The 12,389-nt window shown below is 39.0% G+C and overlaps 2 protein-coding genes across 4 annotated transcripts; both read left to right on the forward strand.

The window, feature by feature from the left end:
* The first annotated feature begins 142 nt into the window (after window positions 1-142).
* LOC119911255 (gastrula zinc finger protein XlCGF67.1-like) lies at window positions 143-3,063 on the forward strand. Its single transcript, XM_038730068.1, has 3 exons — window positions 143-362; window positions 1,494-1,763; window positions 2,025-3,063. Exons 2-3 carry the CDS (start codon window positions 1,748-1,750, stop codon window positions 2,687-2,689), a joined length of 681 nt encoding a protein of 226 aa, XP_038585996.1. The 5' UTR covers window positions 143-362; window positions 1,494-1,747; the 3' UTR covers window positions 2,690-3,063.
* Window positions 3,064-4,107: 1,044 nt separating this feature from the next.
* LOC119911253 (oocyte zinc finger protein XlCOF28-like) lies at window positions 4,108-11,896 on the forward strand. Of its 3 annotated transcripts, none has more exons than XM_038730065.1 (6): window positions 4,108-4,338; window positions 6,098-6,231; window positions 7,188-8,140; window positions 8,274-8,457; window positions 8,572-8,703; window positions 10,282-11,896. In XM_038730065.1, the coding sequence occupies exons 2-6, from the start codon at window positions 6,114-6,116 to the stop codon at window positions 10,977-10,979; spliced, it is 2,085 nt and encodes a 694-aa protein (XP_038585993.1). In that variant the 5' UTR covers window positions 4,108-4,338; window positions 6,098-6,113; the 3' UTR covers window positions 10,980-11,896. The 3 variants fall into 3 exon arrangements, with proteins under 3 accessions (XP_038585993.1, XP_038585995.1, XP_038585994.1); XM_038730067.1 differs by having other exon boundaries at window positions 8,575-8,703; XM_038730066.1 differs by lacking the exon at window positions 4,108-4,338 and adding an exon at window positions 4,345-4,724.
* Window positions 11,897-12,389: the final 493 nt, after the last annotated feature.

The following is a 12,389-nucleotide window of genomic DNA, read 5'->3' on the forward strand; positions in this document are numbered from 1 at the left end:
CCGCCTAAAAAAACAGCAACTGCATTTAAGTTTGAAAAAAACTGTTTTGTGCCAGTACCATTACAGTGTTTAACTTTGGTAAACAAATAAATTAAAACCCATATCCAGACACATGATGATAATTTAAAACCTCTCATGATCACAGGATCAGGAGCACTTTAAAGAGAGCTGTCCAGCAGAGCAGCCCTCATGGCCTTCTGGGAGTTTATCTGTATCACCACCCTGTGAGCTCGGGTTCACCACACCCTTCCCACATAACACCACATCAAAGAAAATACTTGTGAGCAAGGCGGGTGCAGTAATAAATCACCATGAAGAACACAGACCTGAACAGGACCATGACCACAGGACAGCAACTACAGGTGATGTTGACTGAAATGCTATTATGTTTTTGTGTGTGAATGGAAACAATTTACTGATTTATAATTGAGATAAGCACTTTGGTGTTTCTTGTTGTTAAAATTGAGTATGTATTGGTGTGTTGCTATGGGTCCTGTTTGTGCATGTGCATGTGTGTGTCTTTCGGACCTGTGTGTAAATACTAACATAATAATTACAGAGTGAAAACATTGAATTTCCCCCTTTATTAACGGGATTAATAAAGTATATCTTCTTCTTCTTCTTCTATGATTTGGAATATGCTCTTTGAGCTTTAAAATAAAATCTTTCTGTGGTTTCAAAGTAATCTACAGAACATCAGGAAAGATACCTGCATTCACAGGTACAGTCAAACGTGTTGGAACAGCAAGGCAAATTCCTTTGTTTTTGTTGTTCACTGAGGACATTTGGGTTTAAGATCAAAAGATGAGTATGAGACAAGAGTTCAGAATTTCAGCTCTCATTTCCTGGTATTCACATCTAGATGTGTTAAACAACTCAGGACCCTTTGTTTGAACCCACCCTTTTTTCATGTGAGCAAAACTATTGGAACGTGACTGACAGATGTTTCTTGTTATTTACTTGAAGATAATTGTTCCATTACTGTTGCTCACCAAAGAATGCTGTGGTCTAATACAAACGGTGATATGTCCTAAGTTGTTTAACACATCTAGATGTGAATACCAGGAAATAAAAGCTGACATTCTGAACTCTTGTCTCATCTTTTGATCTTAAACCCAAATAAACAAAAACAAAGGAATTTGCCTTACTGTTCCAAAACTTTTGGAGGGGACTGTAACAAAGCATGTCAGCAGCGTTGTGCAACTTTTCTATCTTTAAACATTTAAGAATATACAGTACAGTATATGTGTGTGTGTGTGTGTGTTTGATTCCAAAGCAGATCCGCACCGCACTCAACAACATCGTTTTGCTGTTTTCAGTGAAAAATCAACTTTGTTTGCTGTGTTAACTTTATGAGGTGATAATATGTCAGTGTTGTGTATACATCTAGTTTCTGCTGCCCCGAAGTGACTAATCAGACCTGCTACTATTGTTGCTTATAAATGCTCCTTAGAAAACCTTACTGTATGTACACTGCCTTTTTTTTCTTTTAGACGAAACTTTAAGACAGCCGGATCCTGAACATAGCGGCTCCCACAAACAGCCTCAGGAAAAGCTGTCTGCGGGTCCTAAAAAAAAACAGGAGCCTAGCAGACTCAAAAAGAGCTACGACTGTCTGACTTGTGGAAGAGTGTTCTCTCACAACACTGCTCTGCAGCGACACCTTGTGATTCACTCAGGGAAAAGACCTTTCAAGTGCTTCATATGTGGAAGAGGATTCACCCAGAGTGGAAACCTCAAAACACACATGAAAGTACACAGAGGTCAGAGGCAACACAAGCTCCTTTGTCTTCAATTAGATTTTTTTAATGAGATGATTGTGGCAAGCTCTTGTGTGTTTTTCACACAGTTATTACTTTTAATAACTTGTAGGGACAAATGTTCACAAAATACACACAGTACCATCGACTCCTTTCTCATAACAGCTAACCATGTCTCTTTTGTGGAACAGTTTATACTCTGACAGTGGTGGTTCAATAAAAGTGCAACACATTGAACTATAAATGTCTTTGTTTTTCTCACAGGAGAGTTACCAACTTGGACATTAGTGCAAGAGAAGAGTGTCCCTAAAGAATCTGCTGTAACAGTTCATGTGTGTGGAGAGTGTGGCATGGACTTCCCTCAGAAACAGCAGCTGGAGGAACACCGCCAGAGTCACAGAAAGCCTTACGCATGTCCTGACTGTGGCAAGACATTCAAAAATGAATATTATTTTAAAATACATAAGCGTGTTCACTCAGGAGATTCACCTTTTATCTGTTCAGAGTGCGGAAAGAGTTGTGTCACAGCAGATTCACTTAAAAAACACGAGTTGACGCACACTGGAGAAAAGAATTTCCACTGTGATCAGTGTGGGAAGGCATTTTCGCAATCCTCCCACCTCAGTGTGCACCTCAAGACTCACACCGGAGAGCGGCCTCACCTCTGCTCAATCTGTGGCAAAAGGTATTCTAAAGCAAGTGATCTGAAAGTTCATCTTCGAGTTCACACTGGAGAGAAACCGTATACTTGCGAGAAGTGTGGCAAGTGCTTCTATTACTCTCAAGGCTATCGAACGCATCTGAAGATTCACGAAAAGAAGCCAAAGGCTCCCACAAAACCATTGGGGAGACCAAAACAACAGCCATTAGTGGTTGAAAAAAAAAAAGGGGAAAAAGTATTACATTTTGCCAATCTATCACTTGTGTAATAAAATATCTTTCAAATGGCTGAAGTGATTTGCCAAGCAATATGATATACTGGTAAACTCCATTACCTATATTGGACTAAAGTATTTAAGAGAATAAATCATGATATTCTGAATTGTTCGTTGTTTTGTGTTTAGTTTTTTTGTGATTCACCTAAACTTGACCCTTTGACCAGAGTTTTATCCAATAATTTCACTCCACAGATCACAATATAAATCGGTGCGTTACAAATGAAAAGGTTTTTACTGCATTCTTTGAAAAAAAATAACTAAATAAAAGCCTGTACTTAAAAATATATTGTATAAGTGGCATCTAATTACTTTATGTATGCTTGTTATTTTAGTCAGAACCTTTTATTTATACATAGTACATACATATAAGATGCGTTTTGCATTAGATTATCACGCAGCAGGATAATAGTGTTTACGTTAATTTTACCATTGTTGGAAATTCATTTTGTATCCACATATGTTTCTCAAACTTTTTCTGTCACACCCCTAGGCTAAACTAAAACAATGTATAAAAACATGAATTTCACGTGACTTTTTTGCCCCAGTGGTGGGCAAACTACAATAACAACAAAGGGAGCATTATATTGAAATAACATCAAGAGTATGAACTTCATGTTTTCATTTTAATAATGTTAAGAGCCTTGTTAACATCGGAGCTCTCTTCTTTCATTATAGAAGAAATTTAGCATTTCAATCGTAGCAGGAAAAGCACAGCTGGATGCAATACCCTTAATTGTGGCTTCCAGCAATTACTGTAACACAATGCAGCACACTAGAATGGCATTAGTTACACCAACTGAAAGTGTCTGCTGTGAAAATGTTTTTTCCCACGCCACATATTTTTTCCTGAGCATGTGCCTCCTGCACCTCAGTTTGCTAATGATTTATTATTTAGACATCAATCATTTCACTGCTTAGCATCTTATGTGGTTCTCAGCAGAGTAAACCCAGAAGATTTTTATTCCTTAGCAATGTCCTCCAGTTCTGGGATACTGAGGCATCGCCTTAACTTACCAACATGCCTAGAAAAACTTAAGAGGGAGGCATCAAGGATAAAAGTAAATAAATAAAAAGTTTGCTTCTTTTACTGTTTTTGACCCAAAGAGTTAGTTTATTTTTCTTGGCTTTTATTCTTTACTCCAACTGCAGAGGAATATGTTCAAGAAGGCCTACTACACAAAATAATGTTAATGTAAACACGCTAAGTATTGTTTTATTGTTGACAAGCATTGAGCAGCTGGATTATCCCGTATTTTTGTATATTTTAACAATGAGCGATTGCTGAGTAGTTGTAATTTGTGTGAGCATTATTTTACGTGATATGTATGTGTGTTTCCATAAATCTGTAGAAAACTATACTAAGATGAGAAGTTATATTAGTGGGGCTTTTATTGTGATTTTTAAAAAGCCAACCGGAAGTTCCGAGACTACTGTAAGTGACTAGCAGCTAAAGCTAGAAAGGTTACCATCTGATCCAAACGCTTATTTAACTTAACTCGATAGTTAGATGGCATTAATTTGACACCTTGTTTGAACATATTCAGCATGAAAACGAGAGAGAAGTAGAAATATTGCCAAGTCGTTTAAATAAACTTCTGTCGAGCGACTACTTTTTACCTGAGGGAAAAATCTATGCTGAGGTTGGTCAAAATGTCTATTGTCTGTTAAAGGTTAGCTAGCTAAGATAGCGAGGGTTACACGAGCTGAGGTGACACTTGCAGCAGAAATATCGTATTATTATCAGGTTGGACTCGATGGGGAATCTGTCAGAACTGTTATTTGTTTTTGTTGATCAGCGGCTGTAGCTTAGGGGGGCTAATCGTTAAGGAATTGCTAACATCAGGAACGCTAGTGTGGCTAGCTGGCTAATAACAGTTTTCTCAAAGGCAGAGGTGGTCGTTGACCAAAGCGCTGGTCACGACTGAGACATCTCATTGAGAGGTCAAACAACGTTACTGGTGTTTGTACTGCGGAGTGCGTTTGCTCTCCGCAGTAACTGATGTTATGACACCATATATACCAACAGGTTAGTCATTTAGGTTGCTATCTAACTTGAATTACAGTTAATGTGAGACCTCAATGGATGGAGAAAAAACGAGTCCCACCAAGCTAATGCTACAGGGCTAACTGGGCTGCTCAGTGCAGATGCACCATTTAAGATTTCCCCCGAGGGCTACCCACTTTAAAGCACAGTAGATCATTGTGACAGTACACACTAGAACAGTTCCGTAACCACTAATGTTGCACTGGAACAGGCCATTTGTCAAACAACAACATTTTTAGGGCATCTTAAGGTAGACTGTCCATCAGGCCCAGCCAGGTTCAAGACCCCATCACAACAAAGCATTCGCCTTGCTGAAGTGTCCTTGAGCAGGACAATGGATGTCTCCCAGGGTGAAGGCACTGTTTTGAAGCTGACCCCCCAAAAGAGATCTGGTGCTGGAGGACGTAAATCTGAACCAGAATGGAATAAGAAAGGACAGTTACTTAATGAATCCATGGGGGATTTTTTTTAATCACAGCACTATGAGATAAAGAACACCTTGGTTAAAATATATTATGTTGCTCTTTGTGAATTATAAAAAATGTCTGAAACAATAGTGTACTTCAACAAGCAGATCACAAGTGATTGAAACAATTCCTCTAAACTTGTAAACCTAATTACAAAAACCCTGAACATGATATTTTGCATACATTAACAAATAAAGGAAAGTAAAATTTTATCATTCTGGCTGTCAGATTTGTCAATCAAGACAGGCTTGATTATGCTCGTAACATTTAAAATCATTTTTAATAAAAATACTTATTTGTGTGTATAACACAACATTCTGTATGATACAGTACTTTCACTCTGTGTTTAATAAGTTTGGTCACTTTGTGCAGAAGTGTGATTGGGACTATTATTGGGGTCTTGCAAGAATTAAACCTTGTTTAGTGATTTGCCATTTTGTAATTAGCCTCTCTTAATTCCTTAAGGAGCCACAAAACAAAAATTGAGTGACAGAAATGAGTGGGAAGATGCTCACTGATATAGTTGGTTTGATTAAAATCTGTCTATTATATATTAGACCACAGCCCATTTAGCACAAAATTGTAGTGTTAAAAAATGTAGCCTGAGACACTTGATGAATGTGGGCTCAGAACAGTTAAATGGATTTGGAAGTCCCTTGTAGAGTAAGACTATCACATAGTTTCTTACTGTATCTCATGAATGCAAGACTGGATGATCTCTTTAAAGTGATTATCATTATTTTAAGCACAGCCAATATTAGATTAGTGAGCTAATTTAATGTACTAATGTTTATAATTTGTGAGTGTTTAATGTACTGTATATATATTCACTTATAAATTGTTATTTCACTGTTTATTTACTGACTCTTGATTATTCATCTCTACAAGGTTGTATATTTGAGAGATGGGCTCTGAAAACCCAGAGGACTTTGGACCCGCTGTGATCCTCGCCGAGGAAGACCAGCAGGAAATTGGAGGCCTGATCAACTCGGATGGGGAAGAAGTGGATTTCTCAGATCTCAGTGAGCAAATAAATTGTAACAGCAAAGTATAAAGTGATGTGACGGGAAACGTAGAGCCCCCTTTACATTGTAATGCAGTCGTATTACGCCATTATAATTATTATTATACGTTATTATTATCATTTACAATGACCCTTAAATGAAGGAATGAAAACAGAAAAAAAAAATTTAAATATTTTGTCCTGATAAAACTTGAAACCTTTTTATTTATGGAAGTTTGTGTAAAAAGTCTCCCTTTGAAAATAAATAAAAGGGTGAGATTCTCTGTCCAGTTTCACTTGTTTTTTTCAATACTTTAGATAGATAATGTACATGGTATGATGACTGTCAATTTTCATACCATGGTATACCGCTGCAAACCTCCTTGCCATAGAATTGATTCAGTGCGATGTAAGTAGTAGTTTGAAAATATGAACATATTAACTGAGGTAATGTTTATTGTGGATATATAAAATGTTGTTTTCAACACCTGGATTCAATTCAGTTATGATTGGTACTTGTGCAATAACAGAGAACCTATTCTATAAGTCTGACAGATCTGTCTTAGATTACGATGTGAATACATTAAGGTACCTGAATGCACCATGTCTGACATCTCCCACACAGAGTTGAGTGACATTGATCCTACTTTTTCTCTCCCAGATTCTGATGCCGTAATTAGGGTACTGACAGATATGAAGTCTCAATACAAGTGCTCTTTCTTTTAATTCTTTCAAATTTAATACTTTGTACTTGTGAGATAACTTGACTGTGCAATAATGCAGTGATTTTTCTAAAAGAACAACTTTAGACTGAGTGTTGTATAGTAGTAAATTATTATCATCACACACAGTATATAGGACTCTACGACTTGTCTGACCATCAACATCACTGTTGGTATGATAAACTGAAAAAGTGTTTTTTCATCATTTTTCTTTCCCTAAATACAACGATTTCTCATCTTTTTGTTCATGCAGGAGAGAATGCAATCCCTGTCAATGTACCTGCAGAGCCTCCCTCCAAGACATTTGATCAAAGCGAGAACGAGAAACCACCGTCTCTTCACAGCTGCTCAGTGTGTGGGAAAGACTTCCCTTACGCCTCTAAGCTTCAGCGCCACCTTCGCACTCACTCAGGAGAGCGGCCTTTCCCTTGCTCCATGTGTGAGAAGAGATTTCCAGAAAAGGGGCTGCTCATGATCCATGAAAGGGTCCATACTGGTGAAAAGCCATTCCCATGCACTTTCTGTGAAAAAAGATTTGCCAGTCAGGGTGAGCTCAGACTGCACCGGCGGACTCACACTGGTGAGAGGCCGTATCACTGCTCCATCTGTCTGAAGAGCTTTTCCCGACACTGGCATTTGAAAACTCACTTAGAGGCGATGCATTCTGAGGTTGTTGCTGGCTTTACGAGGAAGAAGTTTCCTTGTTCGGACTGTGAAAAGAGCTGTAACTCAGCAGCTGAGCTTAGAGATCATCAGAGGACTCACACAGGAGAAAGGCCCTACCAGTGCTCTTTCTGTGACAAAAGGTTTGCCTTGTCGGGTACACTTGTGAGACACGAGCGTCTCCATACTGGCATTACACCCTACCACTGCTCTGACTGTGGGAAGACATTTGCACAGCAGTGGACTCTGACGACGCACATGCGGACTCACACGGGAGAAAAACCGTACAGCTGCACACAGTGCGATAAGTCTTTTGTAGCTCCGGGAGAACTTCGGAGGCACACCAGGATTCACACAGGAGAAAAGCCGTACACCTGCACGGACTGTGGAAGGCACTTCTCACTGGCAGGAACTCTTAGAAACCACAAAAGATCGTGCACACAGAACAAGAATGGATCAGTTACAGGCGTCATCTCAGAAACAGTACAAGCTGCAGTTGGTGAATCATCCCAGCAAGACTTGGCTGATAACATCAGCTCTGAGGTAGTGAAAACACTCGGCACTCGGCTTTTTTTTGTGGAAGTTGGTTTGAGATTTAACATTTTTCTTTTCATTTACACATATAGTTCTTTACAACCTCTTAACACCATTGTTTGTTCCTTAAATCTGTTTATAGGTGTCTGACAGTCAGAGTTTGCACAGTGTAGTTGAGCCCTATTCATCAGAGGGTCTTAACTGTGACAAAGCAGCTCAATGTGAAAATAACCTGGGAGAACCAGAAGAGCGACTGGAGGACATTGTTTCCAGTCCAAATATGAATGTAATAGTGAAAGAGGAGGAAGAGGAGGAACCTTTATGTGGTACATAAACATGAGATTCCAGATTTTCTTGTTATATTGTATATTAAAAGGAGCATACACGCCTTTGGTGATGATTCAGATATTCACGCACTGTTTCACTTGTGTTTTTCCCAGTAGAAGAAGCTGCTGACCAGGTGTCTGATAGTGAGGACTGTACCATGCCAGAGGAAACTGAAGAGCAGCAGCAGGAACGCAACACAGAAATTAGGATAACAGTAAAAGAGGAAGAAGATGAACTTGCCACCAGTAAGCAAAATACTGCACAGGAAAAGATGACTGTGAAGTCAAGGTTCAAGTTCAAGGTTCTTTATTGTCCCACTGGGAGACATTTGTTATGCAGCAAGGATTCACATACTGACAGAATACAAAAGGGAAACAACATCAACAAGAAATCACATAACTAGTGTGGGGAAATGGAAATTCATAGTACAAGTATACAAGTGTGCAAATGTGCTAGGGTAGGTTAGACAGAGCACTAATAAGCACTTAGGGTGAAAGGGACATGGAATCTTTCAGTCCTCTGAACAGGAGCCCTGAAACAGAGGCCTGTGGGCAATAGCTCAAACTCCCTCTGAAGTGGATGGTCCTGGCAGTCCAATATAGCAGTAGTCCTCTTAAGGACCTGCCAAAAGCTGGTCTGGACTCTGCCCTGAGATCTTACTGGCAATTTGAACAAGATTTCCAGGTCTATTCTTATTGAACAAATTTAGTCTTTCCAAACCAAGCAATAATACAGAAGGTCAAAATTGATTCAATATAACGCCTGTAAAAGAGAGCGGTCATCTCAGTAGGAAGAGTTCTGGTGAAATTAAGTCTTATGGGGAGGGACCTAGTGCCATTGAAAAACTGGAGTAGGTTTCAGTTTCCTGAACTAAGTGGATTGCTTTTCCTCATTAATTCTTGTTACTGATTTTAACTCGGCTATCTCTTCCTCCAGCGCTGCTGTTTTACAAGAGACAAAATACTGCACTCTTGCGTTCACATTTTTGTTCAAATTTTCAAAGCTGTAGTGTGTTAACACAACTTACAACGTTAATAAAAACAGCTTTACTCAGCTAAAGGTTACATAAGCAGGAATCTCATTTTCGGCCAATTTTGGCAGCTGAAATGAAAAAGTGTCATTGAGGTTTTGCCCAGTTATTGTGTTCTTTAAAAGCTACTTTTTTGTTCTGTGTTTATCTCACAAACAAAGGTGGTTTCCTAGAGAACCATCACACTTCATATTTGAAATGATGGAAAGTGGACTGTGTCTTTTCAGTTCACTCCGACTCTTTGGTGTCTCTGACTGACTGGTTTGAAAATAAGAACCCTGCACTTGTGGTTAGTGGGGATTTTGTGTTTCTTCTTAAGGCTCCTTAGCATTTTATATAATTCAAAGATTCTTCTGGTTAATTTGACAGTTACAAAATCATAGACTCCTTTAGGGACTGATTAGCAAACGGTGTATCTATTTCAGTTCAGTGGAGTCAGCATTTGACCGTACCACTTTCGTCTATTAACAGGTCTATGCTTTTTGAAGCAGACTCTTAACCTGTAGAGATAGCTTATCAAGAAGCGTGTAAAATAAATATTGCTGCTGTGGACCTTTTTAAAATTGCGATGGTGCCTGTCCATAGGGGGTGAAATATTTGTTGCTGTTACTTAATCAGCACACAAATTAGTTTAAGGTTGATCATCAGATTGTTTCTTTTCATCTCATTTTACCTCCTTTCAATCTATCATGTTGGATTCCACAATGGGCAAGCAGAAAGGTTAAAGTCAGTTGGCTTTTGTCTTCAGTGCTACTAAATGGCGTGTTTGAACTTGTCATTTATGTTTCCACAGTGTCTGAAGAGGATCCCGATCATGTCGCTGACAGTGAAAAAGACAGTCCTCCAGCCTCACTAGTGCAGGAACAGTTGAACGACCATCTGACAAAGAGCTCTTACTGCTGTGGGCTCTGCGGAAGAGACTGTCACAAGATGTCTGCTCTTCAGATTCACATGCGAATTCACTCGGGGGAGAAACCTTACCAGTGCACTCTGTGTGGGAAGCAGTTCACCCAGAAAGGTCAACTCAAAGGTCACCAGAAAGTCCACACGGGGGAGAAACCGTACTCCTGCCCGGACTGCGGGAAGAGCTTCGCCCACTCAGGGGCCATGAACAGACACCGGCTCACGCACACAGGCGAAAGGCCCTACCACTGCTCTGTGTGCGACAGGAGCTTCAACCAGTCCGGCCGCTTGAGAGAACATGAGAAAATCCACTTTGGGGAGAAGTTTGACTGTCCTGAGTGTGACAAGAGCTTTACACGAGCTTCAAGCCTCAAGAACCATTTCAGACTTCACACAGGAGAGAGGCCGTACGGCTGTGACATCTGTGGGAGAGGCTTCAGCCGCTCACAAAGCCTGAGGCTCCACAGACGCAAACATGAGCAGATTCAGACTGAAGACGAGTCTGTGTTCAGTGTGAACAACGATGATTTATCACAGAGTGACGATAACTCTCCAATTAATATGTGTATAGCAGACAAAAATGACTGATAATGTATTTATATAAACCATAGAGATATGTACCAGTAGTAGTATTACAATAGAAAAAACATGAACTGAAAGAGGGGAAAGTAATGGACTACCTCTGTGAATAGACCGTCATTTAACCTTTTTGTGGTGGTTCACAAAAAAGTATTAAAACTAAAATATTTAACTCCCAGAGCAGTTGATAAAAATTAATAAATGTCAGGTGATGTTCAGCAACTAACGACACAATTTCAGACAGAATCACCAAACACATATTTACTACAAACACAACTTTCGTAAAATCTTGGAAGCTGTTTAGATGATAAATTTTTAGGTAATTTATCACTCTTATGTATGTTAGTTGCATCAAAATATGTCACTAGTATCACACATTAGTATTTATGGTAGTACAAATGAATCGTTTAAGGTCTGTGATTTAACTTTTTCCCATGCATTATTTGTCATTCAAGCTAATTGTGTATGTGGAAATTGGATTGAAGAGTAATTATGCTTTTGTATCAGACGTTATGATGGCCAATGAGCAGTCTAGGAATCAGGTGAAACTGTAATTCATTCTTTGGGTATGAGCTACTGAAATGTCAGAACAATTTTGCCAGTAATGAAACAATGGGATCGTGATATTAATCAGGTTTTTTTGTTGTTGTTGTTGTTGCCAAAACCGTTTTGCCTTAGTGTTGAATCTTTTTATCTCTGTTTTGTAAAGCCGTTATTCAACAACCAAATCATGAATCGGCTTCACCTGGTTTAGACAAGTCTTAAAGGCTAAGTTACCATTGTGAATAAAGGAATTATCCTGTAAGGCTGTGATACGAAAGGCAACAATTTGAAGCCATGTAGACGGTAAATTTTGCCTAGTGCTGCCTCTGTCTAATTGTATGGGACATATTATACTGAACAATAAAAGTACAAGTACTAAAGATTATTTTTCTTGGGGATTTCTGTCTGCGGGAATTAATGTATGAGACAAACAAATATGTAGAAAAAGTCTGATGATTATTTAAATTTTTACACTATTTAAAGACTGTGGACACTGGAAAGAACTCTGACCAAACAAATTCTGCTATATTAAAATATACTGTTTGGCTCACTGTTAATGGTAGAAGTCCTTACTCATTGTGGTCACTAAAGATCCCATGGCACTTGTCACAAACAGTAGGAGTAGATTTCTAACTTAACCAATCCTACCTGTGTTACGGTGTTACATGCATGACAAATATGTTGGAACCAAGTAAATGTTTTGTTTTGCTGAGGCAGTTTCTCCCAGAGAAGTAGTCATCTGTGAAATAAATTCACTCATCTCAGGTTCACATGAAACTCTCATTGCCAAAACCTGCTGGAAGATGTGTGGAAAAGGAATACAAAAACATTGTGGGTACAAGCAATGGTGGATGTTTTTTTCTTGCCAAAAAGATG

The sequence above is a fragment of the Micropterus salmoides genome, unplaced genomic scaffold, assembly GCF_014851395.1.
Source record: "Micropterus salmoides isolate LMB-PRFRI ecotype aquatic unplaced genomic scaffold, ASM1485139v1 Ms_hic_scaffold_1985, whole genome shotgun sequence".
NCBI classification, from domain to species: Eukaryota; Metazoa; Chordata; class Actinopteri; order Centrarchiformes; family Centrarchidae; genus Micropterus; species Micropterus salmoides.

Coding starts and splice junctions, on each gene's coding strand:
- LOC119911253 (XM_038730065.1), top strand. CDS start 6,114: ATGGGCTCTGAAAACCCAGAGGACTTTGGACCCGCTGTGATCCTCGCC. Junction 6,232..7,187: donor AGTGGATTTCTCAGATCTCA/GTGAGCAAATAA, acceptor TTGTTCATGCAG/GAGAGAATGCAATCCCTGTC. Junction 8,141..8,273: donor CTGATAACATCAGCTCTGAG/GTAGTGAAAACA, acceptor ATCTGTTTATAG/GTGTCTGACAGTCAGAGTTT.